General features: G+C 43.8%; 1 protein-coding gene across 6 annotated transcripts in view; it reads right to left on the bottom strand.

The window, feature by feature from the left end:
* Nucleotides 1-1,559: 1,559 nt before the first annotated feature.
* The window catches only part of LOC119654679 (platelet-derived growth factor receptor alpha), a 119,563-nt gene continuing 94,677 nt past the window's right edge, over nt 1,560-26,445 (bottom strand). For 5 of the 6 annotated variants that reach the window (XM_038060183.1, XM_038060182.1, XM_038060186.1 and 2 more), the window contains exons 10-19: nt 20,079-20,215; nt 19,959-20,031; nt 19,720-19,885; nt 19,327-19,481; nt 18,938-19,077; nt 18,787-18,863; nt 11,505-11,658; nt 11,319-11,424; nt 11,135-11,240; nt 1,560-2,643 (exon numbers count right to left, since the gene is read on the bottom strand). In XM_038060183.1, coding sequence (XP_037916111.1) covers nt 2,348-2,643; nt 11,135-11,240; nt 11,319-11,424; nt 11,505-11,658; nt 18,787-18,863; nt 18,938-19,077; nt 19,327-19,481; nt 19,720-19,885; nt 19,959-20,031; nt 20,079-20,215 — 1,410 coding nt within the window. In that variant the 3' untranslated portion in view covers nt 1,560-2,347. The remainder of the gene's footprint in view (nt 2,644-11,134; nt 11,241-11,318; nt 11,425-11,504; nt 11,659-18,786; nt 18,864-18,937; nt 19,078-19,326; nt 19,482-19,719; nt 19,886-19,958; nt 20,032-20,078; nt 20,216-26,445) is intronic. The other variant, XM_038060187.1, reaches the window with a different exon arrangement.

Raw genomic sequence — 26,445 nt, 5'->3', positions numbered from 1 at the left:
AGACGACGTTACGGCTCTTGTTGCCGCACTCTTGAACAGGCGCAAAACAGACTTGTCGTATTGATGCGACGGGTGAGCGGATGGACGACTGCTCACGATTTCAGCCTTGTGCTAGGAAAAAACCGAAATAGTCATCTTGACCAGAAAGAAAATCCCGACCTTGTGTCCCATATCGATCGACGAACTGACTATGCAGTGAAAACCAGCGGTTAAATACCTTGTTTTAATGCTCGACTCGAAGATGGGCTTCTTCGAGCAAATCAAAACAGCAGCGGACAGGGTTGCAGCTGGAGTCTCGGCCTTGAGTCGGCTAATGGGGAATGTCGGGGGCCCTACATCTACTAGCAGACGTCTCCTCATGGGAGCAACACAGTCTGCGCTATGGCGCGGAGGTATGGGCTAATGCTCTTGACAAGGAGGTGCATCGAAAGCGCCTTGCTCAAGCGCAGAGGCGGGGAGCTTCGCGAACCGGCTGTGATGGTGACTGCAGGAGTGATCCCCGTTCCCCTCCTTCCGAAGGAGCGCAAAGCTATCTACCGCCGTAAGGGCCAGAACTTAAAAGGGGTGGTTTCCCGTGAAGAACGTCAACGCACCCTCACCGAGTGACAACTGTCTTGGCAAAATGAGCCAAGGGGCAGATGGATTGCGTGACTCATCGACAATTTAGATTCGTGTTTGAACCGAACGCACGGTAAGATTGATTAATTCCTTACCCAACTTCTAAGCGGGCATGGAGGTTTTCAGTCTTACCTGCACAGGACTGGGAAGGCGCGATCTCCTGATTGTATGTTCTGCAATCAAGTAGCGGACAACGCTGAACACACCTTTTTCTCTTGCGAGAGGTGGGACGGCTTTCGTCAGCAGCTTAATGCAGACACAGGGGAGCTCTCTCCAGACAACATTGTTAGAGAGATGCTGAAGAGCGCTGGCAGCTGGAATCGTATTGCGCATATTCGGGTTCTCCTTATTGCGAAGAAGATTGAACTGGACCGGCGGAGGGATCGGACGGTAAGGGGTTCCCTGAACTGACAACTCCTTTCCTCCCCTCCACTTTTAGGCTCCCAAAGCCAGGCGAGTGGGAGGGCTAGCCCAAAGTAATTTGTCAAACGGTTCCAGGCTAGTTCTCTGATGATAGGCAGGTGTTTAGTTAGTAGTCCGACAGCGTACTGTTGCGAGAGTCCAACACTGTACGTAAACGCATTCACCTACCATACTACCAAAAAAATCCTCGCTTGTTTGCTGCAGTTTTCGGGACAAACAAAATAAATGGTAGAATATTTATTCATAATTCTACATTGAATATATCAAGTCTACATATATTCACTTCAATGCCACCAAGGGGTAAATGGAAACCTTGTATAATATTGGACGATACATGTACATCCTTCGTACACTGCAGCCTCGGCAGATTCCTTCTCACAGCCGGGAGTTAAGGTCTCACGCTAATTGCTGGAGATAAGACCAACCCTTAACACAGAATTGTGCTTCCTACTTGCTTTTTACCAACTGTCGAATAAAATTGAGACCTATGATGGGAGCAAAAGTAAAAAGAAATTAAATACTCTTTTAAGTAAATGTTTTATTTTTTGCAACAACAATCAGACATATATTCAAAGATGCTATAATTTCCTTCGATACCCTCTAGCCTATCTAACTAGAATTAAACATAACTAACTTTACTCCTAAAAAAATATACCCTAAGATGGTGGAAAAAATCATAAAACATAGAATACCCAGTTTCTAAATAATTGATTTCTAAAAGCATATTTACCTTAAGTTACTTACACACTAACTGAATGCAATAAAATCACAGAATCACAGCTTACAATGAAAATTCTCCTAAATATATTATCTCGTCTCCTTCCTTTTAACTTTAAATAAATTCTCTTTACAAAATGTTGCTTAACAGTATTGTGTAAAATTGTATAGTAATTTTCCAAAAATGGCTCCAAAAAATATTGAATATTCTCAGGTGGTTACTTAACAGTAAAATAATTTACGCAATAGAAGAAGATACGCATAGATAGTGCTAAGAATATTATAGATACATTTTTGTACAGTCCATTCGAACATTCAAGGGGGCCGGCAGGAAACGTTTCTTAATTGTATGGAACATTTCAAGGATTTGTGTGTACATATATACTTAGATAATTCGGGTTCGGTTTCTATTTTAAAAAGTGATACCCTGTATGGGCGAAGGAAACTCTCTCTCTCTCATTTCTTCAAATTTGCTGCATATTTAAGGACATCTTTGTGTCCTCTTGCAAGTTTCTAAATATCAGATATTGTCTTCCACAATAGCCGGGCTAATACCTACGTAAGACTCTGTGAAGGTGTTCCTATGGTATCAGTGCTTAGTATTGTCCTGTTCGTTGATCCGGCTTTCAAGTACTTGTTCACGTGTTGGTGGAAATACATAGTCTGGTCCCAGCGAATTGAAGTCCACATAGATTTTCTGGTTTTGTGGTTGAAGTTGTTTCACGATTTCAGCAAACGTCGGCCGGCTTTCAGGATTTTCATGCCAACATTTCAACATGAGTTGGTAGAGTATTTCTGAACAGATTTCCGGACGATCTAACCGTTTTCCTTGTGATAAATATTCTAGAATTTCGTGATTGTTAACAGTTGGATAAGGAAAGCCTCCTGGAAAAAATAATTGCAAACATAAGTTATAAAGATTGCCGTCGTGTAAATTAATTCGGCGTCTGATTAAAACGACAAAGTTTAGTCATCAAAAGTCCAAATCTAATTTTAGTAATCAGCAATATCTGTACAACTTTGATTTGTCTCTTATTCAGTTGATAACATTATAATTATATTTATTCCTAATTGTGGCATACCGCGTTAACCACGCAGGTGTCCGTTTGTTGAAATGCGTTTCAGCTCCCTCCAGGACCTCGCGAGAAACTTGCAACCCTGCTCCACTATTCTATGCCTCGTCGTTCTAGGAGGACTCATTCGTCCGACATCTTGGAATAAAGGGTTACATTGAACGACATAACTCACAATAGAGTTGTCGCTTTTTTTCTAAAATGTAAGTTATCCTGACTTCTGGCTAAGAAGTCTTCGAGTAACTGGGTCGTACGCCGACAAAGTTCCTCGTTCGAAGTTGTGTCGAACCGAAACACCCATATGACACGACGTAGCCAAATGATGATAAAGGGTTGGAGCTTCCGATTAACAGATGTCGTCATATAGTAGCACAGAATGAATATTAACACAAAACAGTTTCAACATGATGTTGGCGTTTATATAGTTGTATTTCCAAATTTTGGAAAAAACAGCGGAAACAGATCTAGCACATCAGCAAAAACAGCGCTTCCTAGATATATAAATCTATAAGCGCCTTCTCTCATTAAAGCAAATGAAGAGTGTGATAATCCGTCAGATAGAGAACTTGGTTTCGTTGGTGTTTATCTTTAGTCTGACAATATTGATAATAATAACTCCATCGTAGCCGGTCCAAAGCCCGGTTGTGAAAGGGAAGAGAGGTGGATAGCTTCAGTCTGAATGGCTGTACGCCACCGAAGTGTCTCAGGGTGTAGGTGAGGAAAGTGCAGGAACTTTGCAGTCTTCCAGATTACTCAATGAGGAAGCTATCCTCACACCTGGCAGTTAGATATAAAATGCAAATCCATCTATGAGAAGAAGAAGGAATTTGAGTTTCGGTACGGATAAGGGGCGGGAGTCGTCTGACTACGGCGACCAGGAGCATTGCTCCGCCTGTTGCAGCTATTTCGCCACAATCTGTGGTGACCACTTCCGCAGTGTGAAGTGGACTGAAGAAATGAACTTCTTCATCATCCGGTCCTACTACGAAATAACGGCCTCTTGTCGCCCCAGATATTCGTCGTGCGTTACCCGCAATTCGTGCACTTGACTCTGCAGCAAGTCACAGACCAGTACCGCTTTATAACTCCCAGCGAAACAATCCAGGCCATCATCAGGGAGCGTGTTCGACTTGAGGTCATCGGGGAAACTGGTGACGGAGAGTCGATGGGAGCAGAGGCGGCGGCATCAACAACACCACGCCGCACTGCAGGTAATAGTTTCAGTACTCGCAGAGGCACTCTTCTCCACCATCCAGCTGAGGTTCGGAACGAGTTCCAAAGAGCGTGTATAGAATTCCCGGATATGGATCCTTTGCATAGACCAGGTATTCCCAGGCTCCATGCATCTCGAGGAACTCCGGGAATTCTATCTCAAATCAATGATGAGATTGCATCTCGGCTGTGTGCTGGTATGTCGCTGCTGCAACTACAATCACTTGTGTGTTGTGGTGCAGTTGCGGCCATCAGATTGCACGGTCAGAAGATTCGCTTTCTTGTTATTGGTTTGAGTGATCAGCACTGGAAATACCAGCAGACCAGCAGCACTAAAGCAGAAATTTTCTGTCATATGCAGTCGGTTATTTATTTAGGTATTTAGGTGGACCTTGGGGGTTACCCGCCCAGCATGCTGAGTGGATTACCACCGAAGGCCCCGCCATGCCAATACGTCTGGCATGAATTTTGTGGTTGTTACTGATGAGGAAGTTCAACGAGCGATAAACAGCTCGAAGAACTGGAGGGGCCCAGGTCTGGATCGGGTGCAGAATTTCTGGTATAAGAAATTTATCACCGTACACAGTCGGTTGGCACACAATATAAATAAGGTCATAAGTCGGCCGGAGGAATTTCCACCCTTCCTCACTGCAGGGATTACCTACCTTATCCCTAAGAAGGACACGGTGCTAGACCCCGCAGACACAAGATCAATTACTTGCTTACAAACTCTCTACAAATTCATAACGTCCATTATTAGTGGAAGGGTCAATGCGCACCTCGAGACCAACAACATTCTGTCCGAGGAGCAGAAGCGCTGCCGAGTTGGGGGGGTTGCAAAGAGCAACTCATTATCGACTCGATAGTTGTAGGACAAGCAACTAGAGGCCAAAGAAACCTCTTTAGTTGCTATATCGATTATGCCAAGACTTTTGATAGCATCCCGCATACCTGGCTAATCAATGTCCTACATTTATATCGCATTGATCCGACACTAATAAAGTTTTTGACGCCAGTCATGGAAGGGTGGAAGGAAGGTATCAGTGGGTACATCTAAGGGTGCTAATACCTCAGAGCCCATCCGTATACGGAGGGGCATCTTCCAGGGGGATTCGTTGAGTTCCCTTTGGTTTTGTATGGCACTGAACCCCTTTTCATGGCTACTGAATGAAGTTAGAGGGCATGGTTTTGCAATAAAATATGGCCTACGTGCTAAGTGCGAACTGACACACTTGATGTACTTAGATGACATCAAGCTATATACTGGTACTGACGACCATCTTAGAGGTCTGTTGCAAATAATAGACATGTTGAGCCGTGATATTCGGATGGAGTTTGGATTAAACAAGTGGCGAATCCAAGCCACCCGCAAAGGTCATCACGAGCCGCATGCCGGACATAGAATGAGCGAGACAGACTTCTACAAGCATCTAGGAGTTCTGCAAGGAGCTCATGCTCGAATTGGTGATTTGAAGGATGCTCTGCTGTCCGAATTCCTGCGATGTGTTAAGCTGGCACTGAAATCGCATCTCTCGGGAAAGAATAAAATAAGCGCGTTGAATGTATTCGCTATCTCTTCACTGGCTTATGCATTCGGAATATTGCCGTGGACGAAGACCGACCTGGAAAACGTCCAGTGGTGGATACGGACAACTATGTATAAATTCCGAATGCATCACCCAAAGTCTGCCGTGGAGCGGATGAACCTGTCTCGTGACATCGGCGCAATGGGCGGTTGACGTGGCGGCACAACATCGTCGCCAAGTCGACTCGCTGCGCGCTTATTTTTACAGCAAAGAGCAGGCGAGTCCCTTGCATGCGGCTGTCTGTAAGGCAGACTGTGGACTGACTCCACTTAACTTGAAGGATCGATCTTTCAATCCTCTGAATGGAGTGAAGTCGGACCAAGAGCGGATCGGGGAATGGAAGTCGAAGGCAATGCACGGTAAACACGTGAATTGTCTTTGGCAGCCACTTGTCGATTTGCATTTGTCGAACAGATGGTTGTGCGCTAGGGAGCTCTTTGCTGAGACGAAAGGTTTCATGTGTGTCATTCAGAACGGCGTGGCCGCCATTCGAGCTTACAAAAAGATCATCATGAAAGAATGGGTGGAGGACGACTAGTGCAGAATGTGTGGTTCGGCATTAGAGACGTTGGATTGTCTCATTTCTGGCTGTACTGTTATGACACCGGTGTAATACCTCACCAGGTATAATGCTGTATGTAAGGTAATCCATCAAAACCTTGCGGGAATGGACCACCATATTTTTTTTCAAATAGTTTCTGAGAACAGTTCCTTGAATTCAATTATCTATTTCGTACCCCCTCGGTATTCCCCTTTGTAATTAGTGTCGAAACAAGTATCTGTTTCGCAAAGTACTAATCGAATCCTTATGTTTGCTATGTTTGCTATTTGCTAATTTGTACCCACCTTTCACGTGTATGGAGTCTCCTCACCCCTTAATTTCAACGTGCAACAATGTAATTCATCGCACGTGTGGGGGATTACTGTTTCAACCTTTCTGCCAAATTTCGTATCACTGGATGAGAAAAGTGTGCGGGAATCAGTTGAAGGACTGAAATCATGAGGAACTATGCCCATTTCCGTGGATCATTATGTATAATGGAATATTGACGCTAGATCTCCCTACTAGTATGGCGTCCATTAGTATCGCAGACCACATTGGAGTGACTGATGTTGTATGCCTCTTCGAAGAAGTCGAGCTTTATGCGAGGGAAGCAGTTTATGATATTAAGTTCTGGTTAGAAAACAATGGTCTATTGCTCGTGGAACGTACGATGAAAGTAGTACTTATCACCAAGCGGAGAAAAGGTACGCCTATGAAGATCAAAGTGGAAACTCAAACAATACATTCTCAACTTACATTTAAGTATTTATCCGTAATGATTGACCAGCGAATCTTTAAATCTCATGGGGAGTGTGCAGAAACCAAAGGACATAATACAAGAACACTGATCGCTCGAATGCTATCAAATATAGGTGGATGAAGCCCGAAACATCGACTACTTATTTGAAGGGTGGTCAGCTTGATCAACGCATGAAGTGAAACTATCACGGAATAGCAGGAGAGGTTGGGTGGCGAAGCAGGTTTCGACCTTTTAAGCGAACACGGGGGTTATCGAGCATATCTCTGTCGATATGAGTAGGATGATTCGCCATTGGGCAATACCCAAAATGCTCGGATATTATAGAGAGCGCAGAATACATTTTATTACAATGTCAGAGATTCGCAGTTCGGATAAAAGCCACCAATAAGAAACTTTGAGAGGAAAAAACCAGTCATATTGGAATTCCACGAGGAGAGTGGAAGGAGGTGGTTTTAATGAGTAAAAGTTTCACATAACCGTCCGGCAAGAACCAACGATAGCTTTTGAAGCTTTCCATCGTAAGAAAAAATAGACAAACAGACAGTGTACCGATTTCAAAAAAAGTATTGGTCAAAATGTGCAATCATCCAGAACTCCACATACGACCTCAAATTGCTCTGAGATTTGATTCCGATCCCGTACGTGGTATTTTGTTTCGTCATTAGTCGCTCTGATATTAGCTTTTAGAATCGCTGGAATACCCCTCCTGTGTAGAGCATTCTAGATACCAGGAATGGGAGAGGATCCCGAGCTCTCTGTCCGTCGAGCTTTCAAGGTGTTCTTCGATAAATTCCATGATTATTTTAGCCATTGTCTTTCCAAAAGTATGACGTTTGTCATATTTTTCGGATCCGCTTACGCTTCAGGTTAAAGCTGCGTAATCGGGTAAGTTCTCACCCGACATCCGGGCGATGGCCGCTGGGAAGTACCTTCAGGGATGCCAGCGGTATGCTGGTCCGTTTAGTGCAGCACACGCCGAGGGTTACGTGGTCAATCGAGAGCGTGTACGAGCTTTGAACACACTAGGTACCACCTCACACTGGTGGTCAGTTTAGACAGACTGGACCACTTACCCCAAATTACCCTTGGGATTAAAATATGGATACGCACTTTATAAAACCGAACAAAGAAGAAAAAAAAGAAGTGCTGAACCTAGCGAGCACCAGCTATAGCACTCTTGCCCCGAAACTGTCGACGTTGGAAGAATGGCAACCGATAAAAATGCCACTTTCCGAAAGCTAACCATCCATATTCTGGATGTTCAGAGTCAGGAAAGCAAATGTCAAATTGTTCGACGTTGGCAATGAGCGGTTTGAGAAAGGTAAGGTCAATGGTTTGACTGGGATAAATGGTTCTCATCTACGCAAGTAGATTATGCGGCGGGTAGCGGAAATAATTCTACAGTACTCGAAGTGCGCTTCAGCTAATCTGCTGGCCTTCCTCGGGGAGGAATACATCGACATCGAACTAATATTGGATGCCGCCAGATCAAGGAGTACAGGAAGAGCGACAGTCCGACGAACACTAAGTATCCCCCACTCGAAGTGTGCCTCCAGTAACCTTTAGATCTTCCTCGCGCACTAATACAGAAGTTCTGAATCAGTGGAGGCCGAATCATCAAAGGGTTTCAATGCAAAATTTATTTCTCAGTACAAGAGGCACTTTTCGGGATAGACCTAGAGCTTGTCTTCTCTCCAAGAAAACCCTGCACGCGGTGGTCAAACTGAAGTAAATGGAGAATATGGATATCTCCTCGGCTTACCTAGTTCACGACGACCAACACTACCTCACAAAATCTGACATCGCATCAAGGCAAGCCAACCTGTTGGCTGTCACCAAAAGTGTCAATGATCCTGCGAGACTCTGCAAGATTTGCAAGATGTAAGATTCTGGACGGGATCATCTTTTGAAGCCCTTCTCTTTTAGTCGCCTTTTAAGATGAACACGAAATACTTTGAGTGTATTCTTAAACCCCACCTTAAAGGGTCCTTGTAATACAACAGTATAACAATGCTCAATCCCATATTGCGAAAATGGTCAAAGCAGGTCTACCATGGCAGCTAATAAGTGCAACCTGGCTGCAAAGCAGTATACGCTTTGAGGAAGCTCGGAAATCAACAAAAGATGTGAGTCTCTCTTTGACTTTATTATTCTTACAAATCTATCAATGTGTAATAAGGGCCTTACACCAATCAAGCTCGGAAAACTGCGGCGAAGGAGGTCCCTGATACTACTACTACCCTTAACCGACAATGCGATTTTTAGGGTGGAGAATTGGAGAGTGTCTGACCAGAGATTTTTCGCAGTTCACAGTTGGAGAATTTTCAGTCCAGATCTTGCTGCAAAGGTCTCGAATTACTTCGGAGCCCCCGGAGGGATCGCTTGAATGAAAGTTATCAAGAACAAATTCTCCGGTGCACAAATTGGAAACATTGGCATGACAGACGACCTGGAGTCAAAGGTCAGGGTTCTGGAAAAAGCATTCGAAATCGCTTCCAAATTCTCGTGTTCTGCAGAATACAACAAGAAGACATTACTACTGTGGTGGAATAAAGTTCTGTCTAGGCTCAGGAAGCTGACCAAGAAGGTCTCCAACATCTATTAAAGGCACAAATATTGGCAGCCATACAATGACTGCCTGGAGACGTATAAGTCGTCCATCAAGACTGCTAAGAGGCGGTCCTGGTTGGAATTATCAGAATATTGAAAGCACCAGCAATTCTGCTAGACTTAGTATGATATTGTCAAAGCAACGTTCCTTCCTTTCTAAAAAAAATCACAATGCACAATCTTCTGGTAAAACCCTGAAACTGCTGGTTCCAACGCACTCTCCCGCGAGGAGGACCCACTCGTGTGAGATTATCAAATCGGGAATTACCCAGGATAAAATTAGCTGACGCCGAAGTAGCTTCTCCCCATATAAATCTCCGGCCCAGATGGGCCAGTCATGCTACAAAAATAGCAAGAAAGGGTCGTGCCGTAATTTGTCTTTTTGGGATACGTATCACATTCTTGGAGACGTGCGGGCATGGTTTTCATACCGAAAGCAATGAATAATATTCATCCTAAGAACTAGGATAATCTTGAAGGTAACCACTTGACCAGAGCTATGGGCAAAGGTACAGCCCAGGATTTTGTCATCTCTTGTTAATAGTGATGAACAAAATTCTACGCATATTGGACAGAAGCGGTATGAAGGTGTTGTTGTATGCCGACGACTTGGTGATGTGGGTGTCCGGAATACTTCCCTCCATTATGAATGAAATTAAGGAAAAAGCATTGGGAAAAGTGTTCCTGTGGGCTTCAAAATACATCTCCACATTAAATATCCTGTATTCCAAGTGGAAATACCGGCAATGCTAGAAATCTGTCAATGGCTGGGACATGATCCGACATGGACGACAGTTGGCCATAAAGGCGGCATGCTCAAAGTCACCCTCCTTTAGGTCCTGGTCATAAGAAAATAGAGGGGAATGAGCGGACTGACAAAGTGGCCAAGCGGGGCCCTGCTTTTGGCAGTCTTTCGGCCGGCACAACCTGCGTCCTGCTGGTGACTACTAGCGGAATCTACTCGCGCTACTTAGCAGCCGTTGACTTCAGATGGCAAACGCTTGACGACATACGACGACATATAATAAGATCCGACCACGAGAGCTTATGTACCAGACGCGTGGAAATGCATACCGTATTACGGTTGCGATTTCACAGCTCGAGTCAGGCTACGAGCACTAGGTAAACCATTCTTTGAGGACTTCGGGGAGGTCTTTAGTTGCAGGGTGGGAGAGCTGTTTACTTTCGTGGATGCTACGGGCTGGCTCTAAACATCTGAGACGGCTGGACTGTGTCCCCTTTATTCTTACCACATCCTCATGGTCTTGGCCTTGGTCGCAGCACCAATTGGGCTCCTCGTTGCCTATCTTTTCGTATGCTACCTGGAAAGTGATTTGTTTATTACGCCATTTTCTGTAAGATGTGGATCAAGAGCTGGAACTTTTTCAGAGCTTATTCCGCAGCCACATTTGAGGCGAGGGAAGGGAAAACTTGAAGTTTTCTTGGGAAACTGGAATAAAGAATTTAACGAAATAAAGACATAAAAGAGAGATCCGCATATTTTTCACCTATGACCCAGATTTTTCCTTACGCATTGATTTTGCTAAGAAAACGAGAAATTTAGAAAATATATTTCAGATCTTCTACTTACCAAGAGTACCAATTTCCCATAGAACCACTGCAAATGCCCAAACATCGCTACTGCTCGAGTAGAGATTGTCTCGTATTGCTTCAATAGAAAGCCATCTTAACGGCAGCTGTGAAGAAGAAAGGATATATTGCAATCAATTGGAAGGTTTCATTTCTGGTGGGCGGATCTAATTGAATTAATTTACCTTTTTTGTTTTGGTATTCACGTAAATACCAGCTCGCGATAATCCGAAATCCGATATTTTTAGGGTTTTTCGAGCATCAATGAGAATGTTTCTAGCTGCTAAGTCCCTGAAATACGAAAGTGCCAATGAACCTTCGCTGAAATCTACTGAAAACACTATTTTTAATATAGAAATGGTAATGCATACCGATGGGTGATGCCTTTTTCCTCCAAATGTCGCATCCCCCTAGCTATCTGCAAGGCGAAATTATGCAATTCCTTGTTATCAAGTACGTAGTCTAGGGTCTCTAAAGTAGTCTGGGATGAGTCAGATGAGTTCTGTGTCAGCATTGTGTACATGGCTGGAGGTGAAGGACAAAATAAAAATAATTTTAATTGAAGTTTTTATGGAAACTCGTAGTACTTTTAAACATAAAACTTTGAACTTGGGACAACCCTCTTATCGGCCATCTTTGGGAGAATGGATTCCACTGCATGGTGTAACCAGCAATGGATGGTGTGTGACTTATTCACTGTCACTTCCGCCTTTCGATCACATCATGTACGGATGTCAGATATGTGCTCCGACCTAGTCAGGCTGCGTATTCTAATGATTTGACGCAGATATGTGTTGACGAAGGCTTGCAGCTTTTGAGTAATAGTGGGGTTTACTTTCCATGTGCTAATCACATATAGCAACACAGAAAACAGTTTCAACTTAATCCTGTTGTTACGATAACTGCATTTCTAGATTTTAGACAAGGCAGCGAGATCGGATCTAGCGCTGTTAGTCCGTCCATCGGGCAACATCCAATTGAGTGCAAACGTCGATAGAAACTTTGCTTGTTAGATATGTAAATTGATCGGCACCTTCGATGCTCTATAGATAGGAGAAGTGTGACGACCCGTCTGACGAACCTTAGTTTTGCTGGTGTTTATCTTAAGTTCAACTCCATTTAGACAAAGCGCATGGCCCATTGAGAGAGCAAAGAGCGCCATGACATGTCGCTCTGATAAGACCTATTGTTTTTCCGAAATGTCCCTCCTGCGTAGAGTAGACCAGATACACTCCCTGTTAACGCTGTCAAAGGTTTTCTGGAAATCGATGAAGAGCAAGCAGAGATCTAAACTCCGTGTGTTGTTCCAGAATGGTTCATAGAGGATGAGGGTTTCAATACAGGAAGATCCGGAGCGGAAACCGGCCAGCTGTCTCTCGATCACGCTTTCAATATGTTCTTTGGTGCGTTCCAGGATTATTTTGGCTATTATCTTTGCGACGGCAGAGAGTACGCAATTGTCATATCCAGAATGGAATCTTAACAATCATCTCCTTCTTCCACTCTCGGGGAAAGGTCTCGGATTCTCAAGATTTCCGTACGATTGGAGCAGTTTTGATGGTGGCCCAATGCTCATCGATAATCAAGCGGGTTATTCAGTTTATCTGCCGTCCGATCAGCAAGATAGCTCTCCCACTGTCGAGCGATAGCTGCGTCATACAAGCATCTCTCGAACCCTACGAGTAGCGACGGACAAAATATGCAAGCAAACGTAAGCAACCATCAGACGGTGATCCCTTTAGTTGGAAGCGCCTCTTTTATTACGCATATCCAGAAATTCTAAATCTGCTGCTGATCACAAAATGGCCGATGTGATGCTCATATGATGTTGGTCAGTTGAAACTCAACTAATCTTATGGCAAGCTTTGTGTTGAAACACTAATGACGAGATATTGGAAGCCTTTCCTGGTTTCACAACCGAAAATAATGGAAAGAACAAGGAACCACTAGAGTCCTTCTCAAAAACCAGTAACCGTGCATATTTTGAAAAATATTGGAGGATTGACAAGCAGATCAAAAAGAACTAGATCAACCTATTTTTTAGGAGTAGGGTAGGTGAATGCGTTTACCCACAGATTGTTGGACTTCCATAACGCTAAAGTATGCCGTCGGACTACCAACTGAATACCTCCTTGTCATCAGAGAACTAACCTGGAATCTTTTGACGCATTATTTCGAGCTAGCTTTCTCGCTTTCCCGACTTATAGAGTCTTCAAATCAAGAAATTTCTTTCACCAACGGGAAAGTAGAGAAGGAAGGGTAACCCTTGCCATATGGTCCTTCCACCGGCGGAGCTCAATCTTCTTCGCAAAAAGAGGAACCCGTACGTAATGCCCAACATGTCTCCATTTGCCAGCGCTCCTTAGCATTTCTCTGGCATTGTTGTCTGGAGAGAGCTCCCTCGTGTCTCTTGCTGAGGAAAGCCAGCCCACCGTTCACAAAAGAAAAAGGTATATTCGCCCTGTGTGCATTGACAATCTTCAGAGGTAAGTGTGCATGGACAATCTTCAGAGGCTTTTACATTCCTTGGCAAAGAAGGCAAGGGGTATCATTCCTGCAATCACATCATGGCCAGTTCTGCGACAGTGCAATAAGCAAACGCCATTCACAAAGCTGAAAAAATAACTCCCCGGCAGCGCGAATCGCCTCAGTGAGCTTTCTCCTGATGAACTTTTCGAGCACTTTCTCGACTGTGTCAAGCATACACAGGGGTCGGTATGTAGACGGCAGCTCATGATCTCCTTTTCCTTTGCTGATTAGGACGAGCCTCTCTCCTCTTTCAAGCAAACTTTGAACAGCAAGTCTGACCGTTGGCGGAGCATCAGTTTGTAAACTTCCACTGGGACACCATTAAGACCTGGTGCTTTCTTATTTTTCATGATAAGAACTGCATATTCGAGTTTTTTCACTATGAAACGAAGGCATTCCTCGACGCCGCTGCCTACATCAACCTGTACCGGATGTCTAGGAAATAATGCCCATATAATGCGATCCACTTGGCCGGTATTAAGTATGTAGGGTTTCCACAGAACAACGATTTTCGGGTGTTAAATTTATACCCGATTCCCCACGGGTCCTCAATTACTAGGGTAGACTAGGTTCTACCAGCCGCGAATTTTGCTTTTATTTATCACGTGACAGAGTCTCCTTTTTGCTGATCAGCCAAACTTATGACACTCCTTCCGTAGGTCGGAAATTTCTGCCGTCTACCAGTACGTAGAAGTCTTGCCCCTCCGGGGCATGGAAGCTTCACAAGCTGTCGCTACCATGTTCACCACTGAATTTGCGACAGCGTCAGTTGTAACACTACCATCCCCCGAAGTACTCTCCAGCGGGACTTTGCCTGTTCCGAGAGCCTCAAACGCCTGGTTGGTGAACGCTGGCAAATGGCGTCAATCATTTCGAACGCGATGCTCACTTACCGGGAAGTCTCCTAGAACTCTCCACCCGTCCACGTCGGCGTCAATCATTTCGAACGCGATGCTCACTTGCCGGGAAGTCTCCTAGAACTCGCCACCCGTCCACAAACGGTGTCAGAGATTCCAACGTAAAAGTTACATCGTCTCCTTATCAGGCCGGGCGCCGGAACGTTGGTGTGGATTCGCTGCTCTCTGGGGTCTAGATGAGGCATGCCCATTCAAAGGCTCTAGTTTTAAAGTCACCTCCGACAGGGATTCACCCCTCCGTGCCTGAAGCGGCGTCCTTCAGAGCATCGAACCTGCGTCGAAATTCCGGTATTGTCTCATTTGGCATCACGTAAATGCTAAAAACATTATCCACCAAATTCAGACAAGGCTATTCCCTCGCCCTTGGGAAAGTCGGCAAGTGGCAGCAGTGGCACGCAATAAGTCGAAATGCCATGAAACTGGGTTCTTGTTTCTAGTTCCACTCTGGACACTGGACGCCGCGCCGAACGCGTAGTGTATTCAACGCTATCACCAGCGCACCATGATCCTTGCAGAGATCATAATTTTCAACTTCGTTGCAGTCCTTCGCTTGGTGGCCTACCTGACCGCATATGCGGCGTGCTTTCCCCCTGTCCGTGCAAATGGCTGACGTGTGTCCACAGTCCAGACACATGTACCACTTGGTGTGGGTTGTCCATATTCGTTCCCTGCATACTACCCGTCCAATTCTGATTTTCCCGCTGTTAAAGAGTTTCCTCGCATATTGCTCGACGACTTCCATTACAGCGAGTTTTTGGCCTCAATTATTTATAGAAGTGATACCTATCTGGGTATACGGGTTACGCTTTATGGCCTCCTCCATTTTGATGTTTTCTGTGAGACAGTAAAGGCCTCGAATTTGTAGAGAATACATAGGCTCTAGACTAGAAATGAGGTCTTTTTTCCTCAGCAGTCCCTTGACCACTTCGCAGAACGCAGTTTTGCTAGTCGCCTTCGAACCTAATTCGTTCCCCGCATGGAAAACACTTCGGCTCCATTGTCTTCGGGCTTTATCTTGTAGCGGAGAGAGCTTTCGCAAATGTTTGGCCTTCCTTCGGCTTAATGAACAGAGCCAATGGTCTAGTCCTTCTTCGTTCCCTCATCTTTTCTGTTAGTGCTTTTCTGTTTGTAGCCTCCTTGCCTTTGGACAGACGGTGAGGATGATCTAGCCCGAACCGCAGATCCTGCCTTAGATAAAACGATGGCGAAGGCCTGAACGGCAGACAAAATGTCGGAATATCGAATTGGGTGATAATGACACAAAACCGAGATTTAGGCGAATCTGAACCCGACATGGGTTATAGGGCCAGGGGATGATCTTACGTACTGTGCCCACGGCCACTTGCCAAGTTGATAAACAACCGCTTACAGTATTTAGCAATGAAAGCCATCTTCCTGACCACATGCAGTTCCATTGAAGAATCTTCCGAAGTATATTGATGAACATTTGGACACCACCAAAATCGATTTTTTTTTAGGCGCTTCTCACAACTACGTCCTGAAGGGTCATCATAAGACCTGGTTTCTTTCCGAAATGTATGGAAGGAAATCAATGAAGGTATTGATTTGATGTTATAAATAAAAAAAATGCAAACCGTTTCCGTTTCCTTGACTAAACATTTTATTTTTTGCAAATATGCATATTTCGTCGACTACTTCTCGTCTTCTTTAGTGCTTGGGTTTGATTCAAATTTTTACTTGTCTTTGTGGTGCCATGTGGGTGCTCTTTCAAGACACAATTCAAAACGAAGAACTAATTAGATACCCGTGGATATGTTGACTAGAAAAAAGATTTCTATGATAGGCTGTACATCGGATACCTCTTGACTGAGCTGGGAATGTGGTGCTCAGTCAATTCCGGGTAATGATCTAGGCCGGGACCACTTTTAACCAAATTGAACACGTGCTGATTGAACGCCGCCATTTCTCAGCCTTGATGAATGTCAGAACATATAGGGGGGCCAATATAGACTCGGACCACTATCTCTTTGGCATGGTGCTCCGAGCTCGAATTACGACACCACCTACAATCTCCTCTGACAATCAGGTAAGAGTGAATACTGAAGCCATCCACAACACAGCCCTCCGCGACATCTATAAGAGGGAAATGGATGCCGCAATAACCGCAGTCAACAGAGGTCCTGGAGATGAAGCGTCAACAAATTATCTTCACAACCACCTGAAGAACGTTATCATTGATACGGCCACAAAGATACTTGGCCCCAGCCGCAAAAAAAGTCAAACGGCTGGTTTGACGATGAATGTAAGCTAGAAACGGAACGGAAGAATGCTGCATACCGAGTAATGTTGCATTCTCAAAGAACGCGGGCACGCGCAGAGACTTATCACGAACTCCGTCGAGCAGAGAAGCGACTTCACAGACGGAAAAAGGAAGCCTGGGAGAACCAACAAGTCTGTGAACTGGAAAAGTACAGGGAGCAACCGCACCAGACGCGGAAGTTTTACCAACAAGTCAGCAGGATGAAGCCTTATACACCTCGATGCTCATCCTGCCGAGACAAAGAGAGAAATCTGATTTCCGACAAAATGGGCATATTGAAGCGATGGGTTGTGTACTTTGATGAGCTACTGAACAACCACATCATCGGCGAGTTGGAGGTCCCGCCAACTGAAGACGACGGACAAATACCGCCACCACCAAGTATAGGAGAAGCAGTCCGTGCAATTCATCGGCTTAAAAATCATAAGTCGCCAGGAGCCGACGGAATTACAGCCAAATTGGCTAAATATGGAGGCGATCAGTTACACCAAGTGGTTCATCAACTTGTGCTAAAGGTATGGGATAGCGAATCGATGCCTAACGATTGGCAACGAGGCATTATCTGTCTTGTACATAAAAAGGGAGGTATCACACAGTACAGCAATTATAGAGGTATCACGTTGCTGAATACCATCTATAAGATATTCTCCTCTATCTTGCTAGGCCGGATAGCTCCATACACCAAGAACATTATTGGCCATACTAATGAGGCTTCACTCCAGGCAAATCAGCAACAGGTCAGGTTTTTTCTCTGCGGCAAGCGATGGAAAAACTGTTGGAATATGGATATCAGTTGCACCATCTTTTCATCGACTTGAAAGCCCCCTATGACAGCATAGCCAGGGTAAAACTGTACACGGCCATGAGAGAATTCGATATCCCAACGAAATTGATAAGACTGACTAGGCTGATCCTGACCAATGTGCGAGCCCAGATAAAAGCAGCAGGATCACTCTCGAGACCATTCGACATCAACAACGGTCTACGACAATGGGATGCCCTATTATGCGTCCTTTTTAACCTGGCCCTTGAGAAAGTGATTCGCACTGCAGATGTAAATGTGAGAGGAGGGTGGAAAATTACAACCGATAACAACTACGACAATGAAATCCGCGCACGGTTGTTGCCAGCTTATAAAAACTGTTCCGCTCGAAACGTCTCAACATAGGGTCGAAGCTCTTAGTGTACAGGAAAATGGTCTTGCCAGTATTCCTCGGAGACTTGGGTTCTCAGCAAGAAAAGTTGCGAACTCTTGGCCGTGTTCGAGAGAAGAATCCTCCGACGAATTTTTGGAAGGACGATTCCGTAGCCTACATAACGACAAAATTTATGAGCGATACCATGACCGCCAGGTTATGGATAAAACCCGGCTCAATAGGTTACTGTGGACAGGTCACTTAATCCGTATGGATGACGATGATCCAACCCGGAAAGTCTATAAGGGCGATATCTATGGTAGAAAAAGAAGACAAGGCAAAACCTGCCTAAGATGGAGCGATGGCGTAGGTCAGGACGCCAGACGGCTTTTAGAGATATCGAATTGGTGGACCTCGGTGCAAAACCGGAATGTCTATAGTTCCTTATTAAGGCAGGCCTAGACCGGATACCGGTTGCTGCGCCGTTGATGATGATGATCTAGGCCAAATGCAATGCTAACCCCATGACACCCTCGATTTCCATTCCGATCTAGAAACAAGTGATAGTGTTATCTAACACTCTCTAAGGCCAAGGTGTTGTCCAATCGATTATTATTGTTAATAATGAGAATAGTGTGATTTATCGACCAGCATTCAGTAGACCATGGCAAATGTGGTCTCGAAACACAGATATTTCACTCAACTACCTAATGACCTCTTAACAATTCACAAAAAGATCAAATATTCCAAGATTCATCTACAAAATTTTAATGAAAATAATTCCACTTACTTTCCGTAACCGATGGCCTCAGGGTAGACGGCGTTTCAGGTTGTTTTATATACGAAGCATCCGAGGATATTGTACTCCTTTAGAAAGAAATGAAAACAATTTTGTTGGTAATTGTGATCTGATATCTCTTCAGGAATTCCTTTTAACTTACGCTGAGTGCTTTAATTCCAAGTATCTCCCCCGTGGTGGTTGCGAATTAGCCACAGGAATTTCACCCATCGGGATGAGTCCATTAGTTTGTATTCGAAAAGTATCTAAATGCTTCTTGCGAACATTGCGGAGATATTGTAACTAGAGAAGAAGAAAGGAGAAGGAGCGTTCACAATCTTTCCAAAATTCTCAGTTAACTATAATTGGGTTGATTTCATTAAAGTTAATTTAGAGGGAGGATATAAAGATGAGCTAGGAAAGTAGTTCTACGAACACCGACATATATCATCTTTCTAACAAAATGCTGGAGCAACAAAATACATTTAATGAACTATTTTGTTGGGCATACTACACTAAAGATTAATTAACGAAGAAATGGGAGATATATACCAAGTCACCGTGACCAACATATTCCATAATCATCATTAGAGGTTCCTTGATTGTGCAGCAACCCAGCAGGGCGACGACATTCTCATGGCGTCCTACATCTTTCATCGTCTGAATCTCTCCAAGAAATTCCTCAACTTCGTCGGTAGTTGGTCGTTCTGAAAGTGAATGAGATATCAGGAATTAAGTGGCCAACAATTTATGGGATCAATTAGGACTTTATTTAATTGCATGTAGATTACTTTGGCACGCGAATGGCTTCTTTCAATATCATCAAATTGCTGCCTTAAAAATTCGGCATTAAATAAATTATTAGTGGAGAAAACAAGTTTGAAGTTTTTCCCCGAACTCATACCTTAAAAAACTTGGCAATTCTGTACTTTACCAAGAACTTACTTTTCAATTGTTTAACTGCTACCGTTGTTGTTCCCGGAAGCCGCAACAAATTATGAGCGGTTGCTTTGAAGACCCGGCCGAAAGCGCCCTTCCCGATTTCCTCCCCAATCACTAGGCAACTGTGAGGAACTTCAAAAATATCGGCTTTCCCTTTCTCTTGGGCATCCTTTTAAAATTTAAACGAAACGATGAAGGAGAGAAAAGTTAGTAAACCATCGCACCGAAACAATTATCCTTACCAAAATATCCTTGTCCATGTACAAAAGATTTTCCTCCATCGATATTTGATTGATACCACTGTCGGGGGGGAGCCTGTATTTTATTAACGAGAGGGGGGAGGAATTTTAAAGTGTACTTACTTCGGAGGCGTATTCCTGTAGATACTACGCCAATTTGTGGACGGCTTCACTTTGCACGTATGCTTATAAACGTAGTTCCCTACGCAAACGACTATTAGCAATGCTATCACCATGGGGATGATTAGTGTGAAAATTTGCTGAAAAGAAAAATTCTATGATTTTTTTGGTCTAATGAAAATGATTAGGATCAAGTTCAAGGAAGCGCCATAATGATATCATCAATCATCACGTGTCAATGTGGAAAAGGATGTTTTGGGTCATTTCACGCTTTAAGTTGTTCCTAAGTAGTTTGTCTTCATTTGAAAATAAAGTGAAGTCGACATTTCCTCGGGAATCAAAGAGAGTAAATCTTGATGTGGGTTGTGGTGGGTCAATTTACTACTGGAAATTCAACAAATATAAACATACATTTACCTTGACTCCCCTGGACTTCGATTTGGTACCTGACAGAGTCACTTATAGAATTTCTTATGCAAGAGGAAGTATCTATCGATATCGAAGTCGTTGTGTATGCCGAAGTTCTGTCCTGCTATAATCTAAGTTTTTGCCTTTGGCCTACTTGGATGAACATTGACGTATCCAATTTGTCTTCCGGGTTCAAGTTCCGGTTTTGTCATGGATGTTCATATATGGTTTTTGCTTATTTTGCTGCTTTAGGATTATTGTTTGCAAAGCATTAAGTGCGATTATAATGAAAATTAAGCATACTTTCATGGAAAAGTGAAGGAGGGGGCAAAAGGCTGACCAGATGCTAAATAAAGGTGTGAAGAGGTACATGCTGGTATACCTGCCGCTTTGCAGCATTCCACCATTTTTAAGGTTTTGTGTAAAACAAAACCTTATTAAAATCGATTCGCTGTCTGCCTGTTTGTCTGTCTGCCTGTTACATGCACTTTTCTGCAAAACGGCTACACCGATTCGAACGAAATTTGCTGAAGACATAGGAAGTTCAAAGGGGGCTTCCCATAAGTACAAAGGGGGGTACAATTTTTTCACCGAATATAGTCATGTCGGGTATCAAATGTGTCAAGCCCTGACACCGAAAGTACAACCCTGCCGTGAAGTCAGTCGAGTGAGAGGAACGAGAGCGATAAGTTCGAATAAAGCGTGTCCGTTTATTTAAATTCTCGTGTTGTGATTTATTATACCAAAAATCCCATGTCCACACATCCTTGACAGATCAGAAGTGGGATCTTTTGGTTAAATACACAATCGCCGTAATATCGTAATCGTAAAATTGAAAAGTAACAAAAAGTAACATTTTCGTTTTCGACGTGATCAACCGCCGCCGCCGCCATTGTTTAATCATCGATAACATTCGCTCAGCCACCGACTATCTTTGCCGTTTGTCGTTCTATTCACCGAAACAAACTTGGCGATTCGAATATCGTCACAATCCACCGTACGCCGACGCCGCTGCTTAGCAAACGACAGATATTGCTAAGCCGTTGTATATTCGTTTAGCTTTCGAAACAACCATCGCGAAACCGCCGTGTGTCTCTTCGTCGTACTCACGGAAACAAACGAAGTGCCGCCTTGTTCGCTTGTGTTTTAAAAACCCTTTTTTTTATTGTGCCGTTCATCATTCTAAACAGAATGCCTTTGATAAAAGCGGAATCTCTGAAAGTAGGAACATTGAGAGAACTGCTACGGGAGAGAGATTTATCGACAAAAGGAACAAAAGCCGAGTTAGTAACACGACTTATTGAAGGCGCTGGCACCGACGAATTCGATATCGAAGACGAAAGCAATGAGCTCAAATTGCTCCGAGATGTCGTGAGCTCGCTTGCAGCCACAGTCGAGAGCCTTTCAAAGAAAATTGATAGCAAATCGGAGAAGCACAACTCGGATATCCCTAAGAAAATCGTCTCCGACGATCATTTCAATCATTCTCATTCAATCAGAGATATCGTTGAACTTCTTCCTGATTTTGAACCGACAAAAACTTCGTCATTAACCGCCAAAGCGTTTATTCAACGAGTCCGACAGCTAGCCACAGCATACAACTGGAACGAAGCCGCTGTGGTATTTGCAGTACAAACGAAACTCAACGGTCCGGCGAAATTGTGGTTCGACTCTTGTGGATTAATATTCGAAAACTTAAAAGATTTTGCCGAAGCATTAGAGAGCGAATTTCCCCATGTGGAGAACGAAGCCGACATTCATTTTCGTATGAGTTCGTATATACGAAAACCGACAGAACCAGTCATCGACTTTTTCTACCGAGTTTACGCCGAGGGAAGAAAAGGACAAACATCGGATGCCGCTATCATCCAGTATATCCGACGTGGGCTGAATCATGGCCCTGTTCAAAATGCCATCGCTCCATTAAATTTTCAAACAACGAACGAATTGTTAGACGCGGTAAACCGATTTTTAGCGAACCGTCAAAGATTGCCAGAGGCATCGCAACGAAAACCGGAAAACGACGGACATTTCGAACCGATTAAAAAACTGACAGCTACCCCAGTGAAAAACGCGAACCGTGTTTGTTATAATTGTTTTAAGCCGGGACATATTTCTGTGAATTGCCCTCAGCCGCAGCGACTTGAACGATGTGCAAAGTGTTCAAAGACAGGACATACAACTGAATTTTGTAAAAGTGTCTTGCCCGCGAGTCGCAATATTAATCAAGTGGTATCGGACGGAGTGCCAGATCAAGTGTCTCGGGAAACCGGTCGCATCACGAAAAACATTCTATTAGACGATATGGTCGTCGATGCCTTTATTGACCCGGGCAGTGACAGAACTCTAGTGCGCGAATCAGTTGCAAGAAACTCAATACCGTGTGACCCCATCATTCTTAAGGGATTTGCTGGTGGTTCGTTCGTTTGTGATAAAAAAATAAATGCGGTGATTACCATAGACGAGTGCGTTGTCAACGCTGTTATTTACGTTGTGAATGACAATCTAATTCCTAACGCGCTACTACTAGGTTCTGACGTATTACTGAGTAAAAACCGTCGAATGATTATCGATTCCGATGGATGCCGTTTCGAAACTATTAAGCCGTTAAATATTAAACCTGAAACAGAATTGTCAAGCAACGAAAAACGACAGTTTAACGAAATGATTACGGAATTTCGACAGTGCTTTGCCGAAACAATACCTGAAATGGGAAGGTGTCAAACGAAGCAGATGGATATTCAACTGATACACGATAAACCAATCCAAAGCCGCGCATACCGTATCCCGTTAGCGAAACGTCAAGTGGTGGACCGTATCGTACAGGAGCTTCTAGATAATGAAATTATTCGTCACAGCAACTCGACTTACTCTTCACCCATCGTATTGGTGAAAAAACAGAATGGTGAAGACAGATTGTGCGTCGACTATCGAGCGATTAATGAAGCAACAAGAAAACGCCCGTATCCTATGCCAACTGTCGATGAGATCATGTCTCAAATTGCTGACAGTACCTACTTCATAACATTGGATCTATTTTCTGGCTACTATCAAATAGAACTCACTGAAAGCTCAAAGCAATATACAGCTTTCATAACTCATAACGGCCAATATGAGTTTAATGTTATGCCGTTCGGTTTGGTTAATGCTCCAATGGAGTTTCAGAGTGTTATAAGCGGAATCATCAGACAAATGAAATCGAAACGTGTGATCAACTACATCGACGAGGTTATAATTGGTTGCCGAGATATTGCTGAAGGAATGGATCTTCTGAGAGAATTATTGACTATCCTGAAAAACCAAGGCTTAACCCTACGACCATCGAAGTGTACATTCTTCGCTCGAAAAATAGAATTTTTAGGACATACCGTCTCCGAAAATGGTATCATGCCCGGTACTTGTAAAATCAATGCCGTTGTGAATTTCCAGACTCCGACCTCAATTACCGAAGTTCGAAGTTTTCTCGGTCTTACCGGTTTCTTCCGAAAGTTTGTGCAAAATTATGCGCTAATAGCAAAGCCGTTAACGTCTCTATTGAGAAACCAAATTCGAGAATTCAAATGGACCGAAGAGTGTGAAATCGCCTTTAATTTGCTGAAGAAGCATCTGAGTGAAGAACCAGTGTTGGCGCTATATAAACCGACGTCCTTCCACGAAGTTCACACTGACGCAAGCATGATTGGTTTGGCCGGAATACTCATGCAGTCAGAAGACCAACTTACATGGCGAGCCGTATTTTACTATAGCAGACAGTGTTCAGACGCAGAACAGAAATACCATAGCAACGAACTGGAGGTGTTAGCAATAGTGGAATCACTGGAACGCTTTCGATTCTATTTGCTGGGGAAAAGGTTTCGAGTTATCACAGACTGTAATGCGATATCGAGTACAAAAACGACGACGCCATTAAATCATCGAGTGGCCAGATGGTGGTTAAAACTTCAAGAGTATGATTTTGAAGTCACACATCGTTCCGGAAGCCGAATGCATCACGTAGACGCATTAAGCCGTAAGCCAGCCGAGCCATCTGCCCATCCCAATACCGTTGCCGATCTTATTATGGTGGTCGAGATAAACGAAAACGATTGGTTAGCATCAATGCAACGTCAAGATCCAGTTTTGAAGGGAATTATCGATGTACTTTCCGGAAAAACACAGTCCACACAAGAATCGCAGCTTAAAACTGACTATAAACTGAAAAACGGGAGATTGATGCGACGCTTGGGCAGTGACCTAAAATTTGTCGTACCCAATCCTGTGCGCTGGCGAGTAGTGCGCAGTCACCACGATGATGTTGGACACCCTGGTTGCGAGAAAACACTGGCGAGACTTCGAGATTATTTTTGGTTTCCAATGATGCGTCGCTATGTGAAGTCGTATTTAGCGTCGTGTGTTGAATGTTGTTTCAACAAGATACCAACCGGAAAACGTGAGGGAAAAATGTACTTCGAAGAGATCGAGCCGATCCCTTTCCGATGTCTACACATTGATCATCTGGGACCGTTTCCACGTAGTCGAAAGGGAAACTATCACATTATTGCTATTAGTGATCCCTTTAGTAAATATACGATTCTGCGAGCAGTCCGAACCACCAACGCTAAATCCGTTATAGCACTCCTGATTGACGTTTCTGCTTATTTTGGACTACCGAAGCGAATTATCAGTGATCGAGGCAGCGCCTTTACAGCAAAAGAATTCGAACAATACTGCGATCGTAACGATATTCTTCACATCAAGGTTCCAGTCCGTACGCCTCGGGCAAATGGGCAGGTAGAGAGAGTTAATCAAACTATACTCTCCCATCTGCGCTGCTCAACGGAAAACCGACACGAATGGGACACTTTACTACCCATGGTCCAGTGGTCCTTAAACTCCCAGAAACATTCAACAACCGGATTTACACCGAATCGAATCGTCTTCGATTTTGAACTGCGAGATGTAATTGCTAATCGAATGATCCAGGCCTTAAACAACGAAAACGATACCGATACCGAGACGACCTTAACATCAATCGAAATTCGTCAGAAGGCTGCAGAACGAATCATGAATGAAAAAACACGTTGGAAGCTAAGATTCGACGCGAAACACAAATCACCTACGACGTACGAAGAAGGAGATCTTGTGGTTGTGGAAAACGTTCCGACCGCAACAGGCGAATCGCACAAGTTGGAGCCAAAATATAAAGGTCCCTATATAATTTCGAAGGTTTTACGACACGACCGGTACGTAATAGAGGACCTTGCCGATATTCGAGGTCGACGACGCTATAGTTCTGTCTACACGAGTGACAAGCTCAAGCCGTGGTGTTACTTGAGTCCGGAGATTGACTGCTACGAGGAGTCCGATGAAAACGATGAACCTGAAATCGGGTCGATTTCAATGTCAGGAGAGGCCGAGCTGTCAAGCCCTGACACCGAAAGTACAACCCTGCCGTGAAGTCAGTCGAGTGAGAGGAACGAGAGCGATAAGTTCGAATAAAGCGTGTCCGTTTATTTAAATTCTCGTGTTGTGATTTATTATACCAAAAATCCCATGTCCACACATCCTTGACAAATGGAAAGTGTCGATTTGTACTTTCTGAAAGTGGTGTGAGTGAATTTTGATGTGAATTGCAAAATACGCAAGTGGGGAGTGAAAATGTGTACACTTAAAGTGAAGCAAGAAAATTACCAAACCCAAAGATGTGAACAAAATCAGGATGATGCGCTAGGCCTTAAAATATGTCCGATTCCGATATCTGCTCAATAAACTTACTAATAGTATATTATCAACTTTTGGAAATTGACTGAAAAGCTCCTCTTAACTTAGGAGAAATCCGGTTATTAGCGTTAAAGTTATAGCAGTTCAAATTTATCATATTCATGACGAACTATTGGTAAGAATATGTGGTCTGTGAACCGCTCCACGTGCACCCAGTGGCATAATTTTGTGTTGGGGTTAATGGGGGTAGGGCGTTTGCCAT

The sequence above is a fragment of the Hermetia illucens genome, chromosome 4, assembly GCF_905115235.1.
Source record: "Hermetia illucens chromosome 4, iHerIll2.2.curated.20191125, whole genome shotgun sequence".
Taxonomy (NCBI): Eukaryota; Metazoa; Arthropoda; class Insecta; order Diptera; family Stratiomyidae; genus Hermetia; species Hermetia illucens.
The sequence above is the reverse complement of the archived record's forward strand: the minus strand, read 5'-3'. Positions and strand labels throughout refer to the sequence as shown.